General features: G+C 53.4%; 1 protein-coding gene across 2 annotated transcripts in view; it reads left to right on the forward strand.

Moving 5' to 3' along the window:
* The window catches only part of EFCAB8 (EF-hand calcium binding domain 8), a 57,813-nt gene that overhangs the window by 17,581 nt on the left and 27,273 nt on the right, over nt 1-12,959 (forward strand). For both annotated transcript variants that reach the window (XM_025001193.2, XM_059893017.1), the window contains 8 exons: nt 554-672; nt 2,205-2,308; nt 2,779-2,914; nt 6,176-6,281; nt 6,513-6,597; nt 7,158-7,282; nt 9,220-9,293; nt 11,384-11,514. In XM_025001193.2, coding sequence (XP_024856961.1) covers nt 554-672; nt 2,205-2,308; nt 2,779-2,914; nt 6,176-6,281; nt 6,513-6,597; nt 7,158-7,282; nt 9,220-9,293; nt 11,384-11,514 — 880 coding nt within the window. The remainder of the gene's footprint in view (nt 1-553; nt 673-2,204; nt 2,309-2,778; nt 2,915-6,175; nt 6,282-6,512; nt 6,598-7,157; nt 7,283-9,219; nt 9,294-11,383; nt 11,515-12,959) is intronic.

The following is a 12,959-nucleotide window of genomic DNA, read 5'->3' on the forward strand; positions in this document are numbered from 1 at the left end:
CAGATTTCCTTGTAGCCACAAAACCCAGCAGGGGAAAAGGATTTGGTTCTTGTCCTTCTGTTCCTTGCTCCTCTCCCCTTTCCATCTTTCTCTCCAGCCCAACGTTGCATTTTAATTGCCTCTAAAAGATGCACATCTCTTCTCCCTCTATAGCTTTGGATTTATTTATGTCTCTTTGTTGCCATTGTTGAAGTTTTTCTCCTTTCCTATTTATTTATTTATGAGTTTTCATCAGTTTTCTTTGTCTCAGTGCCTGGTCTGTCTTATTTGCTCAGAAATGGGATCTGATCTTGGATCTGATCTTTTTTAGTACCCGTCCCCCCTCACTGCCCTGGGGCCACCACAGTGCTCTCATGCAGCAGGTGTGGGGCCAGGATTTGTGGGTGATTGAATGTTGAACAGATAGGATGGAAAAGATGACCCAGCAGCGTGACCCTCTGTGTGCCCAACCCCCTGCCCCCCAACACCCAGAAGTCCAGGAACACTGTGGCTGGTGATGGGGCCAGGGGACTTGCAATGAAGAGGATGGTGTTCTCCCTTCTCTTTCTTGAAGCCCTGGACATGAAAACTTTCATTAAGGCTGTGAAGAAGATTCTGAGCAATATGTCAGAAGAGATGCTGGAGGCGCTGTTTTTGAAGGTGGACTTGAACTGTAACGGCTTCATCACCTGGGTGAGGAGGGCGCCCCTGCTGCCTCAGAGAGCTGGGGGAGGCTGGGAGGCATGGGCCGTGGCTGGTCAGAGGGGCACAAGGAGGGCTGAGGATCTGGGGGGCAGATTCTGGGGGACTTTCTGGGTAGAGGGAACACTTGGAGTCTTCAAGGGGGCCCTGTTGAGACTCCTGAGAGCTGGACTCGTTGCAGCTTGTTCCCCTCGGGGGGACAGGAGAGTGTGTAACAAAGGCTGGTGACCCCTGCATGAGGCCGGCTATGCCCCCAGTGGTGAGCAGCAGAGGCCTCCAGCTGTCATGTAACGCTCCTGCACACCGGCCTCCCATTTGGCTAAGGGGGTTCCCGCCAGTGCCACAACCATCTCCTGGCCCTTGATGCTCACTCATTTAACAGTGCCTGTTAAATCACAAAATGTCAGAGTTTTAGAGCATATTTATAATAACGCTACTTCCTGCCCCAATTTTAAATGTTCTACAATGAGCATATACAACATTTAACAATGCAGAACACAGTAAAGTACAGAAAAAATCAGTCTGATGTATTGATGTAACCATGCTGACAACGCCAACTGGCATTTGTAGCCGATATAGACCTAAGCAGTCTAAATATCATTATACTCAAACCTCGCAGGAACCCTACGGGGTAGGTGCTGGTAACGTACCTCTATTTGACAGACTGGGAAACTGAGGCAAGAGAAGAATAAACTGGCCCGAGCTTACAGAGTTACTTTAGCTGAGTCAGTCTTCAGACCTAGGGATTTTCCTCCAAGAGTCCATGTGTAGTCAGCTCTGTCACACCTCCCCCCAAGCATGGATGTGCATTCTGTTTTTATATGCGGTTTTTGCTTTCATTTCTTTTTTTAAATTTACTTTTAATTGGAAGATAATTGCTTTTCAACGTTGTGTTGGTTTCTGCCACACAACAATGTGGATCAGTCATGAGTATACATATGTCCCTTCCTTCTTGAACCTCCACTGCCCATTTCTCTTAACATTCTATAACAAACATGTTTCTAGCACTCTGTCATCTACACCATGATCTTTCTTCATAGCTCCCTGTCTCTTGTTATGGCTTCACCTGGTGGTCCGCTCTGGCCTTGGCCGTATTTTCATGAGGCTGCTCAATAGAGCCTAGAGGTGCCCTTGTGGCTTACGGGTGCCTCTCTGCTATTGACTTGATATATGAGCTGGGGCAACGCATCTATACTTATGTGGGCCTCAGTCTTATTATCTGTACAGTGGGAGGAATGAAGGGACTCCGAGGAGATGCCAGCTGTGGAGCGAGGTGAGGATCATTTGCTTACAGAATGAGATAAGGTGGGAGGTACTGTTGTGCCGTCTTCACTTACATGTGCAAATAGGCCCTCTGCACAGTGTAGATCCAAGAACAGCACCAGTGCTTGGTGGCCTCCCTCCACCAGAGCCTCCAGGGGCTCCCAGAGACCCTTGGAAGGGGCTGGGGAGAAGGGGAAGGCCCTGGAAGCCGGTGCTTGGTTTGGCCGACACCCACCTGCTGGCGCTTCTTCCCGAGGCAGCAGGAGTACGTGGACTACGTGATGCGCGAGTTCCAGGGGAAGGAGAAAATGATGAGGGGCCAGTACCGCCTACGCTTCCACCTTCCCATGAGGATCATCCCCCTGTAAGGAGCCTCTCCCTGGGCTGAAGGGTGTGTCTGGACAAGGCTGGGGCCGGCCTGCACCCGCGCCCCTTCCTGAGCCCCCTCTCCATCTCTAAGCACTAGAGTTGTGGCTGGATACACTTTTATTTTGCAGTTTTCATCACAAGCCCACTCTACTTGCCTTCCGTGGGCCGTTTTTCCCTTAAAAGAACATCTATTCCCTATCTTGTCTGGCCCGTCCCATCATGAGGGAGCTGACTCGCTATTTCACGGGTTAAACTTCTGACTCTGGGGTCCCCGCGTCACCCCAGCATCATTCGTGGGTCTCTTTCCTTTCTGCCCACCGTTGTTAGTGGTGACAGTCCCCTGGGGGAGAGGCAGAGTCCGCATCTCAAGGAGCGAGCTTCTCGGGGTACCGGTGTGGGAAGCTTGTCTGTCCTCTGGGCATTTTTCCGCTTTGGCCTGGGCTCCCCTCTCATCACCTTCCCCAGGAATCATGGGTGTGAGATCGTGAAAGTGGAGTTCTTAGTCCAGCGGCTCAAGAAGATTGGCCATTTCCTGACTGTCACCAAGGACGGCATCCTGCAGTTCTGGTCGGAATCCTTCATGCTGACCAGCTCCTTCAGGGTGAGCGGGGCCCACACGGGTGGTTGAAAAGCCTCTGCCTTCACGCCCAGCAGGCTCCTCCTCTGGGCCTGTGGGCTAGGCATCCGTGCTTGCTCTTGGGGGCAGGTCTGGCTTTCCTGTGGGGCCATGAGCCTCACACTTCTCTTCTGAGACTAGGATTCCACCTGGATGTCCACTGCACTTGTATGCCCAACAGACACCCTAAACCCACTTGGTCCAAATTGACTGTAATTGTAGCCTACCTTGTCCACCAAACTTCCTTGTCCTGTACCCCCAAGGCAGTGAATGGCATCACCATCCACCAAGGTTCTTGTGATCAACCTCCTGTCCCTGTCCCACCCACTCCACCACCAAGTCCTGCTGGTTCAAATCTTCTGCTTGGACCAGGGAGGAAGTCACAGTGACTATGAACATGGGCCTTGGAGCCCAACTGCCAGGCATAGATGCTGCCTGACTGCAGCATCTCTCAGCCGTGTGACCCCGGAAGTGACTACAGCGCCCTCCATGTAGCAGTTTCCCCATCTGTCAAGTAGGCTTAGTAATAGTACCCCTACACACAGGGCTGCCAGGAGAATTTCATGACATAACCCATGCCTGGTGCTTGGAGTAGGGCAAGGTACATAGTAAGCACCCGACCAACATAAGCTGACATTGTCATCATCACGGTCGTCTGAGCCGTCGGCTCCCAGCCCAGTGCGGTGAATGATAAAACGCTCAGGAACACCCGTTGTGGACTTGGCGTTGCTGGGCAAGTCCAGCCTCCTCCAGCAGATGAGGAAGGCTGCTCTTCAGGGGAGGCTGAGTGAGCATGCTGTGTGCCTGCAGAGCGTTTCCTAGTTGCATCAGGGGTCACGTCATCCTTTGGGCTGGGAGGATTCTGGGGCATCCCCCATCCCTGGTGGCTGATGGAGGGACCTGAGGCCTGGAGTTCCAGGAACTCGCTCAGCTGCTCCTGGTAATTCGTCCCTGTGTTCCTGAGGCTGGGGTTTCTGGCACATTCCACCCTCTTTTTCTCTTGTGTGCTTATTGGGGGAACACATTATAGCCTGAGATTCTGCTTGTGGCTCCTACTTGGTCACCTCGGCGCTCCCAAGGGCCATAGCCTGGGAGGGCCAAAGAGGACAGAGGGAGGCTCCTGTAGAGGGCCGCAGATGTGGGCCTCCTTCCCTGAGGGGCTGCTTGGGCAAGTGGATGTTGGCAAGAGTGAGCCGTCAAGCACCGGCCTCACACACTCACTGTAGGTCCACAGTCGTCCAGCCTGAAAGCCCCAGAGTCTGGGCTTCACTTACCAGCTGTGCAAGCTTGGGCAAGTCTCTGAGACTTCCCAGGGGTCCGTTTCTAGTCTGAACACCAGCATGTGTGTGTGTGTGGTGGGGGCGGTAGAGGGGGTGATGGACGTTACCATCACCTCCATTGTGTGTGGGTGAGACCCTAGCCTGGTGCCAGAGAGGGGCTTCTGGGGCCCTGGTCCAGTGTCCTCACCACCTCTGCTGTCAGTGCAGGCCCCTGCTCTTGGTGCTCTGGGTTCTGATGGGACAGTTCAGAGCCTGCGTGGTATTATTCAGGGAGTAAAATGCAAGTTCCTCCTCTTCCCTGGACAGTGCAGCTCATTTCTGCTGACCCATCTTTGCACGGGTGTCCCCCGCCGGGAATGCCAGCTCAGGTTCTGTCTGTGTAAGAGTTGTGCGAGGCTGGCACCAGGGCGGGAGGCACCCCTGCCTGGCCCAGCTACCCCTGATGCCAGGCAGCCCTCAGATGCTTTGTTTGTCATGGTTCCATTCATTCCTCACAACCTGACAGGTCGGTTTCTCGTTAATAAGCCAGGTGACACTGGCAGATGGTAAACAAGATTCAGGCAAAACAAACAGAATGAATACCAATGTTAGGTGTCAATTATATCTCAGTAAAAATCGGAGAAAAAAGATTCAGGCATAGAGGGGCAGGTGTGGAAAAGTCAGTTTCCCTGTCTCTCTCCGACTCTAATTCTGTTCACTGGAGGCAACTGCTGTGACCAGTTTGGGGGTGCTCCTCCATGGACAGCCTGTACACACACCCCACCTTTCTTTCTAAATACACAAATGGTAGCACATTAGAATGCTGCTTTTCACCTCACTTTTTCACTTAATAATAGATCTTGGTAACTATTCTGCCTTGTATGTACACAGCTCCCTCGCTCCTAATGTCTGGGCAGCAGTTGGTGTGTGGGTTTATGTAGGGCGTCCTTTCCAGGCAACGTCTGGTCTGTTGCTGTCATAGCTGGGCAGCAGTGCCCGTTCCTGCTTACGCTTCTCTGTGAATACCTGCAAACACATCCTTAGATGCCTCTTGGAAATGGATCCCAGGATCACAAACTGCACAATTAAAACTTGGATGAGCTTGTCAAACTGCTCTAAAAAGGGGTTGTGAGGCTAAGTGTTCTGTAAGCCCAATTTGTTTTTTTGTTGTTGTTCAGTGCTCAGTCATGTCCGACTCTTTGTGACCCTATGGACTGCAGCATGCCAGGCTTCTCTGTCCTTCACTATCTCCCTGAGTTTGCTCAGACTCATGTTCACTGAGTTGGTGATGCCATCCAACCATCTCATCCTCTGTTATCCCCTTCTCCTCCTGCCTTCAGTCTCTCCCAGCATCAGGGTCTTTTCCAACAAGTTGGCTCTTTACATCAGATGGCCAAAGTATTGGAGCTTTAGATTCAGCATCAGTCATACCAATAAATGCTGCTGCTGCTGCTGCTAAGTTGCTTCAGTTGTGTCCAACTCTGTGCGACCCCATAGACGGCAGCCACCAGGCTCCCCCATATTCAGGGTTAATTTCTTTTAGGATGACTGATTGGATCTCCTTGTAGTTCAAGGGACTCTCAGGAGTCTTCTCCAACACCACAGTTCAAAAGCATCAATTCTTCGGCACTCAACCTTCTTTATGGGCCAACTCTCACATCCATACATGACTACTGGAAAAACCATAGCTTTGACTAGACGGACCTTTATCAGCGCAGTGATGTCTCTGCTTTTTAATACACTACCTAGGTTTGTCATAGCTTTTCTTCCAAGGAGCAAGCATTTTACAGACATGGAAATTGGTTTTTAAATTGGAAGCTTATCCAAGGCCCACTATTGTAGTTCGTGGTAAGGCTGGGCTCCTTACCAGGTCTGTGCCTGGCTCTGGGGCCTCGGGGGACAGGAGAGGGTTTGTGGGGACCCTGTGCTCCTGTGCTGTCCCGGGCGAGCCGCCCCGGACCAGGTGTCCTCTGTCCCCCTCTGGCAGCTTTACCAGATCCAGCCGTCCCACAGCCAGCAGATGTGGGTCATCGACATGGTGTGTCTGCACAACATGAACCTGGTGGCCGTGGCGTCCACGGACCAGAAGATAGGTGAGTCCCCGCCACCCCACAGGCCCGCCCCCGGCCGCTGGCAGCCATGCATTGGCACTGGGAGAGATCTGTCGCTCAGCCAACCATGAGCTGGACTGGAGTCCCTGGGAGGATTGCTGGGTGGTGACTAGTGAGGCTGCTCACTGTCACCAGAGATGACCACCCCCCGCCTCTGGCCTAGGACACAGGTTTGGGTTCCCATGCGGGCCTACTCCTCTGTCTCTTCCCCAGAGTTCTTTGATATCAGTAGCCACAAATGTGCCCGGGTCTTCACCTTCACTGATCTGGACAGCTGCGTCCTGACCATGAACTACTGGTGAGTCTCCTGGGAGAGCGCTGCAGGGTCTCGGCAGCAGCCGCATCACTCAGTGGGGCTGGGGTCTCCAGAAAACCTCTCTGGAAGTGGCTCTGGAGTGACCCCACCCTCTGCGCCTGTGTCCTCTTTCCCCCAAGCCGCTCCTCTGTCAGGCCTCTCTTCGCGGTCACTCAGACCGCAGAGTCGTCATCGGCTCCTCTTCCTTTCCCTCTCACACTGGGTCAGCCATCAAACTGGCCTGTCCTGCTGTGGCCTAAGGGCTCTGAGCACATCATGGTCCATCGGTAGCGTGACCTGGCAAAGAGAAGCCGAAGGAGCAGGGAGCCATTTATTTTGCTTTTTTAAAAATGTGTTGATTTCTCTTGGACCTGGTTCCCTGATGGTTTGGATCCGGGTGGATGGACCCATGTTTGTCGGCTGTTGGGGTCCAGGCTGGAAAGCTGTGTGGGCTCTGCCCTCACTTCTGAGGTGGAGGAGGGCCTCGGGAGCCAGGGAGAGGTGGGCGGTGCTGCCTGACGTGCCCAGCTGCTCCATGGTCTTCTCTGTCTCCCCGTTTCCAGGTCGGACTACCACAGGGCTGTGTTCTGCTATGGGGACACCAAAGGCAATGTCATCATCTTCACCTCTGACGATGTGACCACCGGGCTCTTCAACCCCCGAGTCCTCCCCAGGACCTCCAAATGGGGTAGGGAGACGTGGGGAGTCAGAGGAGACGGTCCTGTCTTGGGAGCTCCTCCCCGTCCCATCCCTGGGGAGGTGGCACACCAGTGTGCTCAGCTCAGAACCACTATAGGGGTAGGAGATGGGTGACCGCGGGGCAGGGACAGGGCTGAGGAGACGGGCAGTCCCTCTGAAGGTGGGAAATTGTGCCTGTGAGGGCTGGTTCGGGGGCCGAAACAGGGAGTCTTCAGAACCCTTCTCATCCTAGGGAGAAAAAACCTGTGGCAGCTGAGTGACCCCTCTGGGCTCTGGGACAAGGGCATGCTTCCTTCATTGTGTGAGCAGAGTTCTGCTCCCCATGGCTGGGAGCTGCCTGTAGGTGGGGAGTAGGGTGGAGCTGAGGGGCTGCCCTGAAGGTGGGCTCTGCAGGGCCTGGAGGAAAGCCCAGCTCCACAGCATGAATCAGCACGTGACCTTCACCGAGCCCTCGGGGGCTGAGCACGTCACCTCCTACAGTTTACCTGTGCCAGGAGGGGCTGATGTTGTCACAGTCTGTTAAGGGAGGAGCAGGGGAGGGTAAAGGGGGTGAAGGCTTGCACAGGCCCCACAGTGACGACTGAGATCCCAGGCAGGCAGTCTGCCCCAGAGCTGGCACCTGAACCTCTTGCTGGGCTGTATCTCAAGCTGACTAAATGCTGGAGGGTTCTGTTTGGGGATGCTCTGCCAAGCGGCAAGGGATCCCACGGCCTCGGAGCCTGGGGCTGTCCGGGCTTGTCTGAGCTGGACCCTGCCCAGGATCGAGGCTTCGACCCGCAGTGGCAGTCCTCCAGGCCGCTCCACGTCCATCTAGAGGAGGCGGAGGCCACTAGGGGCCCCAGCCCCCAGGAATACTGGCTCCCCTCCATCCAGGATTCCAGAGCGGCCTCTTGGGCTTCCGGAGTTTCTGAGCGGGACTCTCCTCTCTCCAGGGGCTCCCAGGCCTTGGTGACACCTCCTGCCTAGCTTGTTGGGCAGCATTCACTACCAGCCAGGCAGGAGACGGGTCCTGCCCTGGACGCAGAAGGGGTCTGGCACCCCATGTGCCTGCCTCATCAGCCTCTACCCCTGGTGCCCACCCTGTCCTGAGCCAGCCCACCCTGGTCACTATGCCACCCTGCAGATTGGCACAGGAGGCTGTGGTGGTCTTTGAGCTGAGTGGTGGACAGGAAATTGGAAGGGAGGCAGATGAGGCTGGAGTGTTGGATGGGAGTCCTTCCACGCCACATGCTGCCTGAGGGCCGGGGACAAACAAGAAGGGGCATCCGGCAGTGCGCGGACTTGGGAGGGGCTGCACAGACCAGCTCTGTGTGACCTGGACCCCGTGGCTGAACCTCTCTGTGCCTCGGTTCCCTTATTCAAATGGGGATGAGCACATTCAGTTCATGGATTTGCTAGAGGTGGAAGGAGAGAAAGTGGGGGCAGGGCTATGCTCACCATGCAGGCTCCAGACATGCTTGCTTTACGACGCATGCATGCAACTTCTTCTTGGAACTTGTATTTGCCAGACAAGATGGGGCATGTAGTTTGAAGCAGAATGACAAACTCCCAAATGACTGTTTTCAGAATGAATAAGAGCCCAGGATCTCAGTTCATTCTCCGCTCCTGCAGAGTCCGAGCTCTCTAATGGAGACTCAACAGGGGAGAGTTGAGTCTCTAAAATCTGGCTCCAGCTCTGCCAGGGGCTGACAGGGGGACTCTGAGCAGCAGTGTTTATTGGCTCAGGTCTGTTTCCTGGGTGCCAAGTTCAGTGTCTGCACTGAACTTGCCAGGACACAGGGAAGCTTGAGCGAGCATTTGTATGGGAAAGCCTTTTGAGATGCATGGGAGTTGCAAACCAGCCCAAGGGGTCTTGCTCTTGAGGTCTTGTTTGTCCTGCAAATGGGAAGACCTGGTGACCTGGGCCTTGATTTTCTCCCCTATCAGATAACTGGATCAACGTTTCTACCCGGAGGCTTCTAAGTGAGAAGTCCCCTATGTATAGAAGTTACCGGCTGAAGGTAAGGGGGCTCTTTCCTTGGCTGTTTCCATGGTAACTAGCTGTACACATGTACCACTCAGAAATAAATACAGCAGGTGGATCTGCCCTTGGGTCTGTGGCGTTGGGCACTGGTCCCCGAGGAAGAGGGTGGAGGCACCTGCTGGATCCTGCCAGCTCTTTCTGCAGAATCCCCAGGCGAGGCTGGTCTCTCTCAACACCTTCCTTGCGGCCCCTCCTGGGTGGCTTCTCACCATTGCCCAATTCCTTTCTCCATATGGTGCTTTCTGCATTCAGCAACTTAAAGAATCATGAGCTAGAAATACAGTCAGGTCACTCCTTTGCTCAAAATCCCAGGAGCTGTCCTGTTTGAACAAAGTCTCAAGTGCACCCCACGACCATCAGGACGGGAAGGGCTCTGGCCCCTGGCTTGTTTCTGGTCTTGCTTTCTACCTTGCTTCTCCTCACTCTGCCACAGAAATGCCAGCAAACTGCTGTTCTCTGAGTGCGAAGCCCGTGGCACTGCAGGGCCTTGGCACGTGCCATTCCTTTAGGCTACTGTGTTCTCCCCCCACTTACTGTACGCACCCCTCTGTTTGCTTTGGGTCCTAAGCAGCCAGCTTAGCACAGCCCTGCTTGCCATCCACCTCTGCCTTCATCCCTGCACTGCAGTGCTGATAGCAGTGGTTCCCAACCTGGCATGAGGGAATGGTTTCATAGAAGACAGTTTTTCCATTGACTGGGGTGGGGGATGGTGTCAGGGTGATTGAAGTGCATTTCATTTATTGTGCACCTTATTTCTATTATTATTGCATCAGCTCCACCTCAGATCATCAGGCATTAGGTCCTGGAGGTCGGGTACCCCCTGGCATATAGGACTGTGGCGCCTGTCACAATGACTGTTTTTCTCCCATGCCTCTGAGCTGTTCTCTGACATGAGCTGGCTTTCCTACAATTCAGCTCAATCCTAACACTGTCTACCCAAAGATAGCCTCAGACCCTGCAGGTTAAGGGTCCCACGTGACTGCCCTCCACTTCCGATGCCAAGTGCAAGTTCAGGCTGTCACCTGTGATTCTGACCCACCAGCATAAGTGAGGTTCCCATGACTGCCCTCCTTGGGTTCGATTAATTTGCCAGAGTAGCTCATAGAACTTCGAGAAACGTTTTACTTCACTAGATCACCGTTGTTTTTGTTTTAAATAAAAAGATGTAATTTAGGAACAGCCAGGTGGCAGAGATGCAGAAGGCACGGCAGAAGTGGGGGTGGAGCTCCCATCCCTGTCTGGGTCCCCACTCTCCCTGTACGCGTTCTCCAGCCCAGAAGCTTTCTGAATCCCATCCTTTTGGGTTTCTATGGCGGCTTCGTTACGCAGGCATGACTGCTCGCTTCGTCAGCCACTGGTAATCAAATCATCCTCCAGCCTTGACCGTGACAGGCACTTGGTGAAACAGCGCATGTGAGACCCAGCTCAGTGCCTGACGACCCCTCCAGTCACCTTGTCCATTCTTGTCCTGGAGAGGAAAATCTCCTGACTGGAAGGCCAAGCGTAGGGCCAGACCTCAGAGTGCATCCAGCCAGGCCATGCCCTTGGCCTGTGGGTTGCAGCCTTTTTTCCACCCAAGTTGCACCAGATAACATCCTCGTGTTCTGCATACCTCGTCCTGACAAACACAAGGCGGGTGTAGGGGAGCGCTGGCTCCCTGTCGACTAGGGATGAGGGTGGATGACAGGGACTGTGGACTAGGCAGACTTGGACCCATCCTGCCTCCCACCTTGGGATGGGGCCACAGAGAATGGTATTAGTATGCACTTGACCTAGCCTGTCCTCTGATCTATAAATAAGAGTTCACGTGACAGGAGATTTCAGTGCTTCTCACCTGTTCCATTGACAACTGGTGGCCATACTGTCCTGATCGCATTACCTGGGCTAGAACTGCGGGGCCGGAGCACTTTGCCAGAGCCTTGATCACTAGCACTAGACTCAGGATCTCCTGGCCCTTCCAGCTCCTGATCTCTGCCACTTTCTGGGAGCTGGGCCTGGACGAGGTGGGGCTGGGCCTGGACGACTGTGCTTGGGTTGGGTGTCCCACCACCATCGCTCTCTTTCCAGGCTCTCCACCTCAACTGGTGTCAACAGGTCAAGTTCATCCCCCAGCTGAACCTGGTGGCCTCCTGTTCAGCCATTGACAAGTCCTCTCTGGTGCTGACGGTGTTGCCATCCAAAGTCCCAGACAGCCTCAAGTAAGGGGCACCCATCTCCAGGTGGAGGTGGTGGGTCTGGAGAGGGTGGGTGGTGACACTGACTCTGGGATGCCAGCTTCAGTTCAACCACACGTGGCCGTCCCTGCTGAGAGGTGGCCTGCCTCTAGGACAGTGGCATCTCCTGTGGGCAGTACAGAGGCCTGTGGATCAGGCTGGGTACAAAGAATCACTGTATGTCCTAAGAGCCAACAGTGGGCTGTGGTGGCTGGAATATGGGCTCTGGAGTCTGTTTTTCATTTTTTAAATTTGAGATTGTCAGTTTTGAAAATTGACATATAATATTATATTAAGTTTCAGGTGTGCAATAGAATGATTTGATACTCATATATAATTTGTGAGGGCTTCCCTGGTGGCTCAGTCAGTAAAGAATCCACCTGCAATGTGGGAGACCTGGGTTCGACTCCTGGGTTGGGAAGATCCCCTGGAGGAGGGCATGGCAACCCACTCCAGTACTCTTGCCTGGAGAATCCCATGGACAGAGGAGCCTGGCGGGCAACGCTCCATGGGGTCCCAAAGAATCGCACATGACTGAGTGACTAAACACATGTATTGTGAAATGATCACAGTAAGTCTAGTTAACATCTATCACCACACACAGTTACACGTTCCTTTTTTCCTTTCCTGCGATGAGAACTTTTATGGAGTCTGGTTTTAATCATTCTGGCATTGCCACCAGCAGCAAAAATGTAAGGTCTCTTTTATCCACCAATCTATACACAAAATTCAGCACAAAGGCTGGCACGTAGTATGATACAGTCAGAAAAACGTTTTCTGAGTGAAGGGATGAATGTGGGTTGCTTTACTTCTGTGAACCTCAGTTTCCTCCTGTTCCCAAAGGGGACGATAATAGCCCTTCACTTACCTCAAGGCTTACGTGAGCGAGCACCGCATGTGGTCTGTGTTCGGTAGTTGGCCACACTAATTCTTTGGAGATGGTTCTAATATATTTCCTTCATGTTTAATTCCTTTACCCCGGAGGGAATATTTTCTTCTGTTGTCTTTTTTTTTTTTGAAAATCAACTGTTAGGAATTCCCTCGTGGTCCAGTGGTTGCTGCTGCTGCTGCTGCTAAGTCGCTTCAGTCGTGTCCGACTCTGTGCGACCCCATAGACGGCGGCCCACCAGGCTCCCCCGTCCCTGGGATTCTCCAGGCAAGAACACTGGAGTGGGTTGCCATTTCCTTCTCCAATGCATGAAACTGAAAAGTGAAAGTGAAGTCGCTCAGTCGTGTCCGACTCTTAGCGAGCCCATGGACTGCAGCCTACCAGGCTCCTCCATCCATGGGATTTTCCAGGCAAGAGTACTGGAGTGGGGTGTCATTGCCTTCTCCACGATTTCGCTACTGAGGGCCCAGGTTTCATCCATGATTGAACAGCTAAGATCCCACAAACTGCGTTGTGCAGCCAAGAAAATAAAATCAGCTGT

Source organism: Bos taurus, chromosome 13 (assembly GCF_002263795.3).
Source record: "Bos taurus isolate L1 Dominette 01449 registration number 42190680 breed Hereford chromosome 13, ARS-UCD2.0, whole genome shotgun sequence".
Classification (NCBI taxonomy): domain Eukaryota; kingdom Metazoa; phylum Chordata; class Mammalia; order Artiodactyla; family Bovidae; genus Bos; species Bos taurus.